This window comes from Cyprinus carpio, chromosome B17 (assembly GCF_018340385.1).
Source record: "Cyprinus carpio isolate SPL01 chromosome B17, ASM1834038v1, whole genome shotgun sequence".
Lineage (NCBI taxonomy): Eukaryota > Metazoa > Chordata > Actinopteri > Cypriniformes > Cyprinidae > Cyprinus > Cyprinus carpio.
The window spans coordinates 16,076,372-16,094,973 of record NC_056613.1 but is presented as its reverse complement, the minus strand read 5'-3'; the positions used below and the strand labels follow the sequence as shown (position 1 = coordinate 16,094,973).

General features: G+C 35.7%; 1 protein-coding gene across 2 annotated transcripts in view; it reads left to right on the top strand.

Annotated features, from left to right (window-relative positions):
- Nucleotides 1-3,085: 3,085 nt before the first annotated feature.
- Nucleotides 3,086-18,602, top strand: part of eml1 (EMAP like 1) — a 53,452-nt gene continuing 37,935 nt past the window's right edge. The window contains exon 1 of one of the 2 annotated variants that reach the window (XM_042742504.1): nt 3,086-3,251. In XM_042742504.1, the coding sequence (XP_042598438.1) occupies nt 3,086-3,251 (166 nt within the window). Of the gene's footprint in view, nt 3,252-16,409; nt 16,865-18,602 lie in introns of those variants that run through there. The other variant, XM_042742505.1, reaches the window with a different exon arrangement.

The following is an 18,602-nucleotide window of genomic DNA, read 5'->3' as shown; positions in this document are numbered from 1 at the left end:
TAAATTTCCTTTTTAATAAAATATTTAAAAAAATATATAAAGTTTAAACCAAGTCAGAATGTTCAGTTTGAGAAAATAAAGCCATGACAAAAAAAAAATCATTACTCATCAATCAGTTATGACTCAGATGCAGCTAAATAAAGATGATATTATATATATATATATATATATATATATATATATATATATATATATATATATATTATCAGAATCAAAAAGTTGATTAGCCATGACAAAATAAGACAATTTGGTCACGATTTGGCTAATAAGCAACTAATTAATAGTGGAAATTGGTCCCTGTATTATAAAGTGTTATTGAAAATTATAAAGAAATATCTGATTTTATATTTATATATATATATAGTTAGAAATTACTCTATATGTTCCAGCTCTACATGATCAGATTGTCACTGATTTACATCTAGCTGACAAATCAAATACAAGAACTGTTGTTCATTTACTTTGACTATAAGTAAAAGAGTTCAGAAATTATTCAACTTATTATCACAGTTTGCATAAAAACTTTCAGACACAGTGTGTTAAGTCTGTACTGTAATTAGCAGATTGCTCCAATATCCATAAAACAGTTAAGGAATCAGTCAGGAGACTGTTAAATCTGGCACCATTAGGAGTTCATTAGTCAGCATCATTACAATAGAGCCAGTACATGTCTTTCAGGATTATTAATTAAATGCAAATCACAGCCAAATGGACTAATGAGTCACTAAACTGGCTTTCTGGCAGAGGTTCTCCAGTTTAAGGCTCGGCTAAGGTGAAATGTCCACCTTCTTTTTAAATTATGCTTAATATGTTAAGACATGTAATCTTTGGTGTTGTAAAATCTGTCACGTGTACAAGGGCCTCTTTAAACACCATTTAGCGTGACTCTCAGACTTTTTACTATCAATTTGTGATAATCAGCACCATTTCTGGGTGTTTCAGGAGTACATTAGGGCGGTTAAAGTAATTTTCAGTGATTCCTCTGAGAAAACAACAGGACTGATCCAAACTCTGTGGGACTGGATGGGTTACAGTTGGAGGTGGGGGCTGAGGTTATGTTTGGAGGTTGGTTTTGACATGGGGGTGAAGTTACGTTTGGAGAGAGTGAGCCCCCCACGCTCTTTTGCAAATAAGGATTCAACCATGTGGAGGTCTCAAAGGGTCTACTGAAGTCCAGCAGAGAATGGGGACTGAGCCAAAGACAACTGATTCAGAGCCATGTAAATGACTTTCTTATGTAGGTTCCTGACATTATATCCTAAACAATACAGAAAGAACTCAGAAGTAATCTGGCAACTCTGAAAAACCCAGTTGTAAACTTTCCAAGGCATTGATGGGGACCTAAGATTGACCTACGGTGTTTTCAGAGAGACTCCCCCAAAGCAAACATATTTTTGAAAGTCAAACACTTGGCATAGTTTACAGTAACCTATCATCAGCTCAACTGATCAAGATTTTGATCAGTTAGAGGCAAATCTAAAAATATCAAAACACCTATTAAAAGATTCCAAATAATAAGTTCAAAATGGCAATTAATTCAGTGGTTTCTATCCAGGGGTCCAAATACACTGGAGGGACTAAAGCAGGTTCCAAGAAGTACTTGTAAAGATTTTAATTGTGCTTTGTGAAACTTATAAAACAGAAAAACAATAGTACATTTTAAGGAGAGAAAATAACATGTGCAATGTGTGCAAGTTTTGTAAATGTGCTTGGTGTGTCAGTTTTCCACTCACATTATTGTTATATTTTTAACTGACATTAATGATCATGCTAAGTGATGTCAAGAATAATATAAGTTGTAAGGAACACATTTCAGGTTTGTGTCAGTGAAGGAGTATAGGCTATGTGTTGATGGGGTTGTGGTGGCACATAATTAATTTGCCCTTTTCACTTTATGTGAATTAAAACGTTCATAATAGCCTATTAGTTCTCAGTGTGTTTTCCATTTCAAGGAAAAATCCAAAAGCAACCAAACAAAAAACAATAAATCAACTGAGAGCTTAAATGTAACTTTGCTACAACAGTGCCACCTGGTGGTGTACTTGCAAACTGTCCCAATACACCCACTGTATAAAGTGGAGTATCAACTAAATCTGTCTAATAAGCTTTCTTTCTTTCTTTTTTTCTTATTTAAAATTTAAAGGGATTATCAACTAAATCTGTCAAATAAGCTTTCTTTCTATTCATATATATATAAATTATATATAAAAAAAAAAAACTATTGGTAACCAAACAGTTGACGGTAGCCATTGACTTCCATAGTAATTTTTCCCATACTATGGAATTCAATGGCTACCGTCAATTGCTTGGTTACCAACATTAACAAGATTCTGCTCAACGGCAGGAAGAAACTCACACAAGTTTTGGACAACTTGAGGGTGAGTAAATGATCAGGAATGACAGAAATTTCATTTTTGGGTGAACTATCCCTTTAAGATTAGTTAAAATTCTTAATGAACTTGATACATATCTGACCGGTGAATACCACAGGCTACCACAATTGTTCGTAATAATAGAAGCAACTTGCTCCATTATTTTGAGTTATCAAACACATTTTGAATAAACACATTTTGAGTTTTATGTAAAATACGGAAAGTGGCAGCCAATGTTATAATAATAATAATAACTGTTATATAAAATAATACTAAAAAAAAAAACAACAACAATGACGATGATGATGCTTGTAGTGGTGGTGATGATGATTATTATTCCATAATAATTCCCCATATAACAGTGATTTAAGATTACTTATAAAACTTAATGATACACATGTGACATTGATACAACAATACAGGCAATAAATAAACAATTGTCTTTTTTCTTTGTTTCTATTTTAGAACAAGAAATGAAACTTCAAATAGCTGTCACTCATTTGTAGCCACTGTTAAATTTAGGTTTGGATGGGTTCATCTGGCTTCAAAATAACTAGAGTGACAGCATTTATATCCGGTTATGGAGCCTCTCAGTGTAGCAGGCCGGTCAGATTTAATGGATTGCCTCTAGAGGAAAGAGGGAGGGTGTAAACATATTTATCGTCCAATAGTCGCCGGGACCATGAGTGCTTGATATGCATTCTTTGCATCCCATGGTTCTCAGCTGGCCAGCGAGGGCAGAAGCAGAGAGGTCGGATGGTGTACGCAATCTCAAAGAGCCATTTGTTTCATCGTCAGAGTTTTGTTTTGGACACTATCCACTCAGAGAGAATTTTCCACTTTACTCCATAATGTCAGACTGTGAGGGGCTTCCGATGGGTGAGTATCCAGTGTCAGGGAATTTTGGAGTTATACAGTTTTGGCCTGGCTCCATGCAGACAACTCATCCTGCAAATATGTTCTCATATTCTGCTTGATGAGAGTGCAAAGGTTTTAGCCATATATGGCTGCTCTCAGGCCGACCATCTCTGTCATTGGAAATCTTAAGAGAGAGACTATCATTTTACAAAATGTGCTTCAGTTCTATGTGTGTGTCTGTTGCAAAGTATGTGTTATAGCCTCCACAAATAATTTATCTGGATCATACATCACAGCTGAACACTGCTGCAGCTGTTATTTATAACAGTGCCGTGTGGATCTGCGCTTCCCGCTTGGGTGTCTTCATGGCAGTGCGTTTATAACATATATAAACATAAGACACGCTTGTAGGGATCATTTCCCTCACATAGAGCAGAGCCTAGCAAAGTCTGAACGGTGGCTGACTGTCTGCACAGTAAAAACAATCAGATATAAATAGACCGTCTCCCTCCTGGTGCGAGGAACAATACTGTTTACCAGGCATTTTACCTGCTAAAGTATTATACTAACCCAGTTAACACTGAAGCCTAAAGAAAAAATGGCTGTATTCGTTTCTGTTATATAGTAAACTCACATTTAAAAAGCATATTAGTAGCTACTAAATTGCCAGTGATTTGCAATGAAATGGTTTGTGTCCTTCTTTTTTGTTACGAATGCCAAAACAATGGTTAATATTTGAAGGTTTGTTATGGGAATGAAGTCAATGCATTCTCTTCCAAATTTATGTGGTGGTTATCAGTAGTCACGTGTAATAACTCATTCCTGTTATGTGTTTGCTAAGGCCAGCTCTATCTGTTGTTAGGAATCTGGTGTGCACAAATATTCACATATATCAGAGTAAAAAAAAAAAAATTGGTTTTGAGTAGTGAGAGTGTCTAAACACCATCCAATATGTGTGCTGATAGTTTGTAATGTTAGTAATACAGGTTGCTACATTTTAGTATATATTTTGTTTAAGTCTATGCTTATTAATAGTCTCAGTAAAGCTGTTTCGGAGTCATTTAACTTATTTGTCTTTTCCCATATATGTTATATTAGGAAATCAAGATGAGTGAGTTAAAATAATATAACAATAACTTAACTATAAAGTAGCCTGTGCTTCTCAGTTTTGTTTTTGAATCTCCTGAGAAAATCTGTGCAGTAATTCCCGGTCATGAGACAGCACATAAACAGATAACCTTGAGCTGTTTACAGAACTAATTCATTAGGCTGGAATCCCTTTCATAATTGTGAAGGACGTCTTTGTTAATGAAGCTCAGAGTTTAATGAACCCACTTTGTATAATTATTGGGCCTCTGTGTAACAGGAGGCCATTTGTTTCCACTGACTGAATCTTAAAATGTCCCAGATTAACTGCAGGCTTTGCACTAAATAAACAATCTGATTTTGACACACGCACACATAATATCAGAAAGAATCTGCTACTTTAATGTACACTGATTGTTACTTCTTAGTCATATTCAAAAGGAATGTAGTCCAATGTTTCAAACTTGTCGAGAATTATCACATTAAAAAATTACGTCGCTCTAAACAAATACATTTATTCAAGTTATTTATTTATTTATTTTTATAAATACGACTGTCTCCTAGTTTTTGCGTCATTTCCACAACAAACGTTAATTTTTTTCCCCCGAAAGTGTCACTAAAGAGCATGTTTTGGTTAAATATGACGCAGTATCTGTGAAAATAAAGAGAACAGTCAAGGTAAATATTACTTTTAAATTGTGACAAAAGTGCCCATAGTTTTAAATAACACCGATGATTTGTTTAGTTTACAACAGTATACTTTTTTCTCTCTCTCATAATGGTTGGATTACGTGGATGCTGTAAGTAAACCACAAGGTGTCACTGTTCAGCTATTTACAAAAGCGATGGCGCACACATTACGCCCACCTGCTAAAAGGTCATATAATTCATAACAAAGGAGAATTATATTTGTGTCAGAATGACATTTATTTGTGTTTAGTTGAACTGCGTGCTGACTAATGCATGACATGACAGAATGGTATAAGTAGAGGTGGTCTCTATGAAGGACACGACCATGGTCTCTGGTCATCTGAACTCCTTGGGTGAGTAGCCTTAAGAGGACATACATTAACACTATATGTGATGTATGATATCCTTTATGAGAGTTGACAGTTGTGGAGATGTAACAAACATCCAGCAACCTTCATTTGTTTCTATTTTGGCAGGTGAGAAAATAAGCATTTCTCACTGTTTTACTGCCCCACCCTTGTTTTGCTTGTCACAAGGGATGAGAAAATAACAAAAATCCATTCAGACTTGGAGAATCCCCAAGTAGTGCAGCTGTGCCGTTACAGTTTATTTTGCAAACCTCTGTCATGTTGGCCTTGAGGCATTGTGTATTGTCATGTTGAAAAGCATGCTGTATTTTCCACTGCAAGGGTATTTTTATATAATGACTTAACTCATCTGGTCTGGTCTGGTCTGGTCTGGGGAGGAGCATCTCCATCCGTAATGCAATTTCAGCTTCTTAGTGTTGGTGGGCAGAGTTATTCAAGATAGTATATTGATTGACCAAGTAATCCTGACAATCTGAGACTGGTAATGTGAAGTCCCAGTAAAAGCTAGCGGTATGTTTAAAATGTGGAGAAAAGTACTCCTACTTTTGATCTACCCCATTAAGTTCCCATTAGTGATTTATGAGCCCTGTATTTTGAAAGGCCCACTAATTGGTTTGACCAGTGAACTCATGTTATTGGCAGGGATGGAATTTCGAGGGGGGTGGCGTTTCACTTCCAACTCATTAGGTTTATTTGGAAATTAAAGTGATTTCTATATTTTATCAATTCAAAAGACTATGAAAGCAACCCCAGTTCTGCACATAAACGTAGCGCTGTGTTTATGGTTCACTGCGCAATGCGTCTTTTGCCTGCAGATTGCAGCCAATATAAATGCTTCTCTATCGCAACGCGTCCTGCTCCTCACAGCACAGATCATGAAAGCAGGCTGCAGTTTTTGTCATTCATTGTAACAAACAAAGTGTAATGACAATAATAGATTCAGTGTGCACTGTAGAGAGCTTCATTCATTAAAATGGCATTCATTAAAATGGAAGTTTGTGAGATTGCGATGAACTAAGGAGGGTAACAGCTTTTGAATGATTATAAAGAGACTTTGCAAATGAAAAATTTATTTTATACAACAATTTTAACATTTTTAGATTTTATACAAAAGTTAATATTAAGTGACTTTCATTTTAGGAACACTTGTCTATTGTGCTCTATTTCATCAATTTAGGAACAGACTTGTCTACTGTGTGTTCTATCTTTCATCAAATAACGAAAATGATTCAAGTTCAAAAGAGACGTTTGAACAAATCGATTGAATGCATGATTCTGCTGGCAGTTTCTCTAAATTAGTCATTTCTTTGATACGAATGAATCTTTGCTCTTTGGAGTGTTACAAATCTAATAGATCAAGGTCCCCTAAAGTTTCAAAGACTAAAGTCTCAAACCCATTCATAAAAGTTAAGAGTTACCTGCTTCGTTTCCTAATTGAAACACGCCCTCCGTTTTGAACGAATCGATGTGAATTTGCATGATGCCCAAATGTTAACGTCAAAGAGGCAGTTAATGTTGCTGCCGCTGCTGCTACTGGCAGTTTCGTGCGAAAGCAAAAACTTTGTTTGGCCTTTAAAGCATAAATCTAGGGGTGTTAAGTCATTTAAAGTTCCAGAACAGTTCAACACAAATATTCAGTCATTTTGAAGGATGCGATTTCAAAAAGTTTTTTTAGAGTAGGACTTGTTGTTTGTAGTTTTTCCGACAAATGCAGACATGGTTCATGACATAGATGCAAGGTAACGCCCAAGAAAGTATGCATTATATAAAGACTAAAGTCTCAAATATAATTCCGCAAAAAAGAGGTATTGCACACATGCGTAGACAAACATGTGAAACGTAATCACTACGTCCATTCCCTCCTGAAAACGCCTCATCATTCAAACAAACAATTCACATGCGCCCTATATTCTAACACATGTCACAAATGCAAAACACAATTCGTACATATACAGGGTGCACAAAAAACCTTTGAATGTTTAAAGATGTACGAGTGCTGAATGTACAAATGCTACGAATCCACCATTTGTGTGTGTGGTGTTGTCAAGCGCACGTGGGTCTGTCGTACTCTTTAGCCAATCAGATGCGAGCTTACCATTAACAATCATTAATGAGAGTGTATTTGCTGCGCACCTTTTGCTGAACTAAGCCTTTACATGTAATTGTGACAGTAAAAGAAATGTGGACACAGCGTTGGAACTCATTTGCGAAAGTGAAGCCCAAGCGATTTTTTAGAACTTTGTTTGGCGCAGACTCAACTAGGCTTGAGAGGACAACAACTAGAAATCTTCTAGTAGGGGTTAAGTTGTATTTACAGACACTGCTTCCAGAACAGTTCAAACACAGGAGTAATATTCTGATGTGTGCAGCTCATTTTCATAAAATGTAACGCCAGGCTTTCTATGGGTTTTCTCTGATCCCCTGGGAGCTTCTTGCCACTGATGCTTTTCAAATTGGGTTGAATGGTAAGCTCGCATTGAATTGGCTAAAGAGTACGACAGTACCACGTGTAGAGTCTGACAGGAAAGTCTGTGGATTCGTTAAATGACGATTTGTACATTCAGACACTCATACATTTTAAAATTCAAAGACGATGCACAGTTGTATATCACAAAATTGTGTTTTGCATTTGTGAAATGTATTTTTATGAAATAGATAATGGAATTGCTTTTTGTGAATATATTTTTTTTTTACACAGCGTGAAATGTGTACGTATTACATGCATGTGAAAGTGTTTACGCATTTGTATCGTAAGTCGTGAATTATATTTGAGACTAATTCTGTCCTCCATTATAATCCATAATGCAAAAAAGACAGTATAAGTCATTATAATCCATAATTATGTCCCCACTGGATGCAACAAAGGCCTCGTTTATAATGGGTTTTTGTGTTTTTGTATTAAGCCTATCTTTTTGGATTGGTTAGCTTTGTAATAATAGATGCGTTTCAGAAAGGCGGGGCATAGAGGAGCAACAATAATGAACATTATGTGGAAAATAATGTGTTTTTTGAACCTTAAACCACATAAACACATTTCATTACAACAAATACACAAAATAATGTTATTTTTAGCAACATCATATGACCCCTTTAAATCATTCAAATTTCTATATTCAAAACTTTATATTTAAAACATTAATCCCATAGCATTGTTATTATGAGATGCATTAATGCCACCTCTGAGTCTTGTCAAAAATTCTGTAAATATTTATTAGTGCATGCACATATTGCCATTTTTAACATCTAGATTACCTGTGCAGTCATCTAATGCTGACTATGAGTTAAACTAAAAACACTACTTTAATAACACTTAAATCTTTAGAAGATCTCAAAATTAATCTCCATTTTTATACTGTTAATTATAATGCTCTGTTGCCTAAATTCTGATTTTAGTTTTTATTGTTTTGTTATTAACTTATTTAAAGTATAATAATAAATAAAGGTAGAAATAGATCCTGAAAGTACAGCAACAACTGCACAGTTTCATAGTACAGCATATGCTCTTCTAGATTCTAGATCATGAATGATGTGATGTATGTGAAAGAAAAGAGTTCTGTGTTCTTGTATAGGTCTATGTAGAGCATCATGTATGTTCTTCCATATATATATAGTAACTGGGGGATGGGATGTTCCATGTATATGATTAATGTGATATGATTAATGTTTTCCCTGCTTCACAGGATACAGAGCTGATGAAAGAACATTTAAATCACATGTGTCATACAACCCACATAGACTGAATGTCTTTTAATAAGAACAACATCCACATTATTATCTTTCTTTATGTAGTTCATTTATAGATATTTACTTCATGGCTGGAATATTAGATTCTGCTTGGCCATATGATTCAGCATAAAATATATCATTTTTGGGGTTGCAGCTCATTTACTGCACTTTAACCATGCTTGTTGGATGCTTGAGTGAATTTATGAGTGCTGATGTAAGATTTAATGACATCATCATCTGAATGGGAACAGTAGGGGGTGTCAGATAGACATACTCACATTCTTCTGTGTCCCTGCTCCCTCTCCCTTTTGCCTGCCTGTTGGTCCATTCTCTCTGTTAAGATCCACACTATAGGGGACACGGGAGCAGGGCTTGGACCAGGTGGTGGTCTGGGGTTTGTGGAGAATAATGCCTCAGGGGAAGCCGCGTGGCTGGCTGCCCAGGTCCCCACCCACACCAGCTGTGTCAGGGGCCCGGAAGTGGATAAAAAGCTTGTGGAAATGCAGATCACGTGATTGAATGTTGGTCGCCTGGCCTTGTGTTTATTTGTTGCAAACATGTGGAATTGTGACAGTAATAATACTGCAAAATTAAATATGTATAATGTTCAAAAGTTGTGAAATAAGATGCAATATTTCAGCCTCGCTTGTAATGTTACTGGGAAGCTGATTTGCCAATTCTGCTGATCTTTTTCTTTCCACTAATCTGGTACGCTTTCATTCGACAAATGAACCACAGTTGTGTATGATGTAATTTAAATGATGTCACCGTGGCTTGACCAACATTGTTTGACTCATGATGTTAACTGATTAGATTTAGAGCAGTGGTGAGTTGGACTCATAACGATCACACTGTCTGTCTGCAATTCTGTTATTTGATGGCTGGATTCTCAGTTAATTATGGATCTGAACTGTTTTCACAACCCAGAGGATCATAATTGCTATTTCAATCCCAAAAGCAGATGATCCCTGTTCAGGGACAGATAACTGTAGGATAGATCGAAAGAATGAACGTGAGACAGAAAGAGTCACATGAAGAATTATGTATTATTATTAGAATTATCCAGCGCCTTGCGAAAGTATTCATATCCCTTCCTTTATTTCACGTTTTAAACTGCTTTAAATAACTTTTTTTCCCACAACAATCTACACTCCATACACCATAATGACAAAGCAAAAACAGAACTGTCACAACTTGGTAAATTTATTAAAAATAAAAAACTGAAATAAGTGCATTACATAAGTATTCAAACCCTTAACTCATTACTTAGCTGAAGCACCTTAACAGTCTTTTTTGCTTGATGTGACAAGCTTTTCTCATCATCATTTGGCAATTATCTGCCATTCTTCTCCTCACCTCTTCAGCTCTAAAGCTCTGTCCGGTTGGATGGGGGCAGATGCACATTTTCAGATTTCTCCAGAAATATTTGATTGGGTTGAAGCTCAGGCTGTGGCTGGGCCACTCAAGGACATTCACAGAGTTGTCTAGTCGCCACTCTTGCTGTGTGCTTAGGATCATTGCCCTGTTGAAAGGTAAACCTTCTGCTCAGTCTGAGCTTCTGAATGCTCTGGGCTGGGTTTTCATTAAGGCTATCTCAATATTTTGGTGCAATGAGCTTTTCTTCTACTCTGACAAGTCATTCAGTCCCTGCTGCTGAAAAACACCCCCACAGTATGAGGCTGCTACCATCACATTTTACTTTTTGGATGGTACTCTGCAGGTGATGACCAGAAGTTTACTTCAACATTATGTTTGGAATTGAGGTTCATCAAACCAGAGAATCTTGTTTCTCACAGTCTGGGGATCCTTTAGGTGCTTTTTTGCAAATTCCAAGTGGATTTTGGTGTGTCTTCACTGAGGAGAAGATTAAGTTTGGCCACACCACCATAAAGCCCAGATCGTTGGAGTGTTGCAGTGATGTTTGTCCTTCTGTAGATTTATCCTATCTCCACATATGACCATGGAGCTCAACTAGAGTGACCGTCAAGGTCAACACTCAAAACAAAGCCCTTCTCCATCAGTTGCTCAGTTTGGCCAGAAGGCCAGCTCTAGGAAGAGTTCTAGTTGTTTCAAACGTCTTCCATTAAGGGTAACAGAGACAACATGCTTCTGTGACCCTTCAATGAAGCAGAATTTTTTCTGAACTCTTTCCCTGGTGTGTGGCTTGACGCAAACCTGTTTCTGACCTCTACAGGCAGTTATTCTGACCGCAGGGCTTGGTTTTTGCTCTGATATGCATTTTCAGCTGTTAGACCTTTTATTAAGATGTGTGTGCCATTCCAGATAATACCCATTCAGTTGAATTTGCCACAGGTTAACTTCACTCGAAGTGTAGTGACATCTACAAGCAATATGAATGCTCATGAGCTAAATTTCAACTGTGTCAGATAAGGGTTTGAATACTTATGCAATGGAATCATTTAAGTTTTTTATTTTTAATAAATTTGCAAAGATGTTAAAAACTTGTTTTTTGCTTTGCCATTATGGTGTATGGAGTGTAGAATGATGTGGGGAAAAAAGTAATTTAAAGCAATTTAACATAAGGCAGCAACATAACAAAACATGAAAAAAATTAAGGGGTATGAATACTTTCGCAAGGCACTGTAACGAAGCATCGCTATGGATCTGCAATTCTTGTTTATCCTATCAAATGCGTAATAAACTGTAATATTGTAAAATTATATTACATTATATTACATATTATATTACTATTTTAATACATTTTTAAAATACAGTTCATTCCTGTGACTGCAAAGCTGAATTTTCAACATACCAATAATCTTGTACCTTAATATTTCAAACAAATACTGATAGACATTTCCCCATTGTTTAGCTGAGGGCCATTATAGTTTAGGGTTGTTGGTTAATAAAGTATTAATGCAAGTTATTATAAATCATCAGATTTTATTGCATATGATATTTAATGACAGAAGTATATCTAATTTTGCTGTTAAATGTTCAGAATTATGGCTGTGTGAGGGCTGTGGGGCCGATGCTGTTGCTAGGTGGTGACAGAGTCATAATAAACATGGCTAACCTAACATGAGATTATCCAGAATCCAAAAGTAGCTGCTCAGGGTTTTGTTTCAAACACTAAGAATAGAGAGATTCAGAAAGTGTTAACTTCATTAGACCATTTTTTTTTTCAGTTGACCTGTACAGAGATTTCAGTGTCACTAGGGATTATGTCATCCCTTCATAAAGAGTCATTATTCATTCACAATATGATAATAAGTTGTTATATAATAAGAAGCTTCCATGTAAGATCTTTTAATGAGCTGGTTGAGTCTGCGCTTCATGTGAATGTTAATTCACTAATAGGCATTGGAGCAGAGAAAGGTGCAGATGCTATTTTAGTCTAAACCTCAGGCACTGGCATGGTCTATTACCCTGAGATTATCAACACAACCTCCTGACATTGCTTGTGACATGCCTTTAATGCAGTTGTAGTTCTACTGGAGGAGAAAAAAATGTCATCTGATTGCAAACATTAATGCCATTTTTCATGTACAGTAGGCAGATTGTTGTATACTATTATTGTAATATTATTTGACAATAACTAGCTTGAACTAAATGTTCCTGTGTATGTAGATCTGCAAGGCCCTGTAGTTTTGCATTTGTAGGTTACTTGGCAAATTATTTTCTGGTTTTCAGCATAGAAATTTAATTAAAACAAAAATTTAAACATAAAAACTAAATAAAAATGAATAAAACAAATAAAATTTGTACTACAATTGAATACATTTAGATGGATACAGTGGATACGAGCAGTGGATAGATTGCTTCTCTTCTTTGTTTGTGTATAATCTTCTTGACTCACTGTAGTTTAGATGCAGTGCTTCCTTAGTTATAAAGTACTGTGAATATAAGCATATGTGGACATGCAGGAATGTTAATGTAGTCTTTAGATTATACCGTATAATTTTCCTTAAAAAAACTGGAACTATGTCAGGTGCTGAATATAACTTATCCCCAAGGAGCTCCTTTATAAAGCATATGTGTGTATCATTTTATGTTTGTTTAAGTGTGTGCATATGTGTTTGAATGAAAAAGGTGCAGCCAGCATAACTGGAGAACAATAGAAGGGTGTAGCACTGTTCGGCTGCCACCCGAGGGTTCCCCAGACTTACACAGAGATGAAGAAGTGCTTCTCCCAGCCTCTCTCCCTTCCCCCAGCTGGTGTCTCTCTCCAGGGGTCTGTGAACTCTCTAATCTCACAGCACCACGCTGGACTATATTTGCCTCGATTAACACGCAGACAGTCAACGCCAAAAAATCAACAAAAAGTGCTTGTGCTGTTCTATAGCAAAATGATAGAATGTCACCAGTAAAACTCAAATTATAGAAAGGAAATCTTAGAAAATTAAAAGTTGAGAATCATAGAATATCACTTTTTTTTCTGTATTCCTAATGTTTTCACTATTGCTGTTAAATGTGTTAAATGTGTACACAACACACACACAACACACACACACACACACACACACATATATATATATATATATATATATATATATATATCATATATTTTTGATATAACAAAATGCTTATATGGATTCTGATGATCAGCTTTTTCACGACAATCTGCTTGCTGCATGGATCACATCTGATGTTTTGTTTTGACATTTCAGTTACTGTGAGTTAGAAATGACTTAAACACAGAAAGATGAATGACAGAAGCTTGAAATTTCTCAAACCAGACAGCTAATAAATGTAAACCATTACTGTAGGCTTACCATCCTGGTCCAGGACAAGACAAAACATTTTTGAGCACTTTATATTGTTATGCACTGCCTCAATTTGTTTCTAACAAAAAATTAAACCAGAAATCCTTAATGAACATGCTAAATATTGACTGTATTTAATTATGTTATAAAAAAAAATTTAATATGTAGTAACGCATATATTATGTATTACTAGTGCAATGGCATTAAATCGCAAATCGCAAACTGAATATGAAAACAATTAATTGACATGATCAAAGGTCCCTTTTTAATGATTTCAGAGGAAGAGACATCATGTAAAAAAAAAATGGATGGCTGCCTTCTGGGGCTAATCCTTGATTTGATCTTTAGCGGGACAGACAGAAGTGGCAGTGGCAGCACTGTTATGGGGTCTAAGAATAAACACTATAGGCTCTCTGATGCCAGATTCAAGCAGCACTGCTGGCCTCGGGACAAGAGAGAGAAAGAGAGACACCAGTGGGACATGCAAATGTCTCATCATCCACCCCTCGGATCATTTCATTTTTTTTAGGCTTCTGAGGCAAAGCCATGGCCAAATTGGACACAGAAACCCTAGAAATCCAATTTAACACAGCTCTCTTCCACTTGCCATCATTTGAAGTTGGGGGATGGGGTCAGGAGAATAATCTTTAAAGACGTTCTTGCAGCTTTTTTATCCTATATATTTTTTTTTTTTCATTTGACTGTGTTTTGTCTGTTTGAAGATGTGTAAATATAGGCCACGTCGTCATTCTTATGCATATTCTACCATATGCGCCTGTCTCTTTAATATTTTAAAGAGGTTTTCCCCTGTGACGACCCACAGTCAAAACTGAGATACACTCTCATTCTCTTTCTGCCAACCTTGGTTTCTCTTTGATGGTCGTCCAGACTGCTTTGTCTGTCTGAAGGCAGATAAGGGTTGAATAGTCAGTGTTTAGTTCTAATTTTTACTCTAAAAGCTTGTTTGTATTGTGGAATAAAGAGTGGAAAGTGAGGTCATGTATTGTGTCTCATGTGGAAAAGTCCCCACAAACCTTCCTCCTCATGTGGGAAGCACTGCTTTGTTTCTTTATTGTCTGCAGTGTTGGGGTAACTTGCAAAAAGTTTCAAATAGTATGACAGCGGCTTTTTAAAACAGTGTAGCAGTGTAGTTATTTTTCTGATTATTTGTGGTGTAGTATGAAAAAACACAAGAGTATGTCACTATTTTTGTTGTGTTGCATTTACAGCTGAGTGAACTGGGAAAATAATCAAAAATATTGGTTACACTTTATTTTAATGTGTCCTTTTTACAGTGTAATTGTACATTTAAGTACGGAGTAATATTGGTTAACTACATTGCCTGTATGGTGAGGGTCAGGATTAGGGTTTGACTTAGGGTTACTTGCATGTAATTATACATAATTTATTGTTATTATAATAGTAAGTACATGTAATGTGTAACCAGGACACCTTAAAATAAAGTCGCCATTAATCACTTCACCCTGTTATATAAATTGTGGTTATTTTTAACTTTATTGGTTGTTTTAGTGTTCACGTTCATAGTGTTTTTTTGTGAGCGTAAATAATGCTCTGATTGCAAACAAAAATAATAATTTAAAGATACTTTAATATAACTTCAATGTATAGATGCCTTTTGTTAGTAGCTTGTGTAGTTCAAAATATAAATACGTTTATATGCATATATGTATATGATTTTATATACAATTGTTCAAAAGTTTAGGGTCAATATGATTTTTTGATATCTTAATTTAGGATGTATTAAATTGATCAAAAGTGACAGTATAGACATTTTTGTTGTTACAATGTTTTACAAATAATTTGTGCTCTTTCTATTCATCCAAGAATCCTGAAAATAATGTATCACGGTTAACAAAGAACATTAAGCAGCACAAGATTTGTTTTCAGTAATAATAATTGATAATAATAAGAGATGTAGAGAGAATAAGAGAGACTGGAATAATGATGCTGAAAATTCTGCTTTGCCAACACAGGAAAAATTTAATTTTAATATACAGTATATTAGTTTAAATAACAGCCCTTTTAAACTGTATAATATTTCACAACACGATTAATTTTGCTGTATTTTTAATAAAAAAAAATGCATCCTTGCTGAATATAAGAGACTTATTTTAAAAACATTAAAAAAAAAAAAATCTTACTGACCCCAAACTTTTGAATGATAGTGTAGATATGTTTGTGTTTCACAGTACAGCGTCTTTCCTGCTTCCATGAAACATGGAAGCTTAGATTTAGCCTCAGCCACAAACAGTCATAATCCTCTTTACTCCAGTGTGCAGTTTAAGTACAACTACATTCTGAATCAGTGTGTAAAAACACACAAAAATACCCTTAATCAATAGTAGCCCTTATTTGCCAACTCTAAATATCGATTCGCACCTAGTTGTTTCTATTTTAGGACAGCTCTAATGCAGCAAAGTCATCTTTTCTTGCTTAATTTCTCCAGCACTGTTTCCTACAGTGTCAGAGTGGAGTCTCAGTCAGCTGGAGGGGGAGGGGTTATGTTTTGAGAAAGGCTCCACCCCCTGTGCTCTGATTGGTCCGTTTCCCGTTGTCAGACTCACAGACAAGCTCAGCGGAGTGTCCTCGACATTACACAAACACTCATACACTCCCAACACACACTCCTCTGAGAGCTCAAGCCCTGGACTGGCTTATTTTTCTTCTGGAGATCTCACACAGGAAAACACCACAGAAAGAACCGGAGAAGAAAAAGTGCACAAGAAGACAAGCATTTTATAACTTCAGAAAATATTTTCACTTTCTCTTTTTGGAGTCCTATTCAAGGACAGCGTCTGAGTTGGCGAGCGTGAATGGGTTGTCATGGTGACTGACACTGGCAGGCTGACCCTAGAAGAAGACTGGATGTTGAATGGACAGAGAGCTGCAGTGGCCAGCCAGCAAAAGTAACAGGGAGTTCTCGGAGAAAGGGAAGAAGGGAGGAAGAGAATGGAGGACGGCTTCTCCAGCTACAGCAGTCTCTATGACACCTCTTCACTGCTGCAGTTCTGCAACGGTAAACTCTTCATGTTTTCTGTCTTTAGTCTGAGAACTTGTCCATCTTATGATCTACATGTTCAGGTAAACATGTTGCCTCAGGTGCTGCACTTAACCTTTATGACCTTCTTCAGTCCCTCAACGTTGAGAAAGTTTTTAAATCCTCTTGGCTGTGATGGATCATTTTTAAAGGATTTGATAGTAGTTGACAGTTTTCTTACACTGAGATGCTCCCGAAGCAAGTGTTTCAAGAAGGTCATCTGTCAAATGTCACGTTTTTCAGGTTCTTATAGTGTTTAGGGGAAGCATATTTGTCATTCCTGAGACTGAAGGTGTTTGATGTTGTTTTCAGACAGACGTGTTCGTTTTGAACGAAACAATGCAGAGAAACATCTCTTACGCCTTTATTACATCAGACCGTTCTCCAGTGGAAATGAAACTCAAGAGCTTTCCGACAAGCTAAAGAATGAGGATGTCGTTTTTGATTTGTTGTGGTGCTTTTGTTGTTCTGCCATCCTGATTGCAATCTGTAGTCATGTGTGTGTGTGTGTGTGTGTATGCTGGCTGGTGCTTCAAGGCTTTTGGGTGAGGGCTGATGATAAAAGAGGAAAAGAAGAGAGGAGTTTGGGGTGGTTAGTAAGGGATTTCCTTGTTCCAGGATGAATAGAAGTGCGTGTCACTGTTCTGTCAAACACCATTAATCTCTTGCTTTAAAGAAGCTCATATGACATCACAGCGCTAGAGAAAGCCGTCTGAAGTTCTCCTTGCTCTTGCGTAGGATGTGATGCTGTGCTGTTGCATGAGTTTCTACATTAAAGCTTTTATTGGACTGTAGTTTAAGCCTTTATTGGTGAGGGTTTATTTCAGTCTATACTGAAAAAAGGCATAGAATTTCAAGTGAATTTCACAATTAATTACAAAGAAATGGCAAGTAACATTAAAATAAATATAATTTTTTTGTAGTAGAAAGACTGATGGAGTATTTTCTTGTAGAACATGCTTCAATATTCTTTGATTTATGACTTGAAAATGTTTTTTTTTATAGTGTACTCAAACATCTTGTTTGCAAAATTAAATAACCTTTTACTGTAAATCAACATTATCTCTTATTATTCTGTACGTTCTAGACATTCACAGTATTTTCATATTATAATGATATCAATTAGAGATTTTATAATTGATCAGTGGATACAGTACAGATGCAAAAATTGAATTGGATATTTAATTGTGCATGCATATATCTTTTAAATCACTAATAATTTAAAACATTTTTAAAAAAGAATAATAATTTAATTAAATATATGCATTTATATTTATTATTATTATGGTTGTTGTTAATTATTAATTGTATAATAGTAATGTAATCTTTAGCAAATCTTTAAATGAATGTCCATGTTTCATACTGTCAATTTTAAGGTTGTGATGCCTGAATTCACTTAAAAATGCATTTAAAGCATTTAAAATGATTGGTTTCAGTTTTTAGTATTTTGTTTTTTATTTATTTTAACAAAATAGTATTTAATTTCAATATTGACCATTTATCAGTTATTAGCCAAAACATGAAAAATAACTACCAGCTTATCAGTATTGACCAGAATTTTAATATCAGTGAATTCCTAGTGTGTTCACTCCATAATCTCCTTCAAAGTTCATTTTGACATCAAATCCAACATTAGAGTGATATTTGTTTCTGGGGTCATGTGGCGTAGCTGCATATCTGCCATGTGAGCACTTGGGTGGCTAATGAGATCATCAGA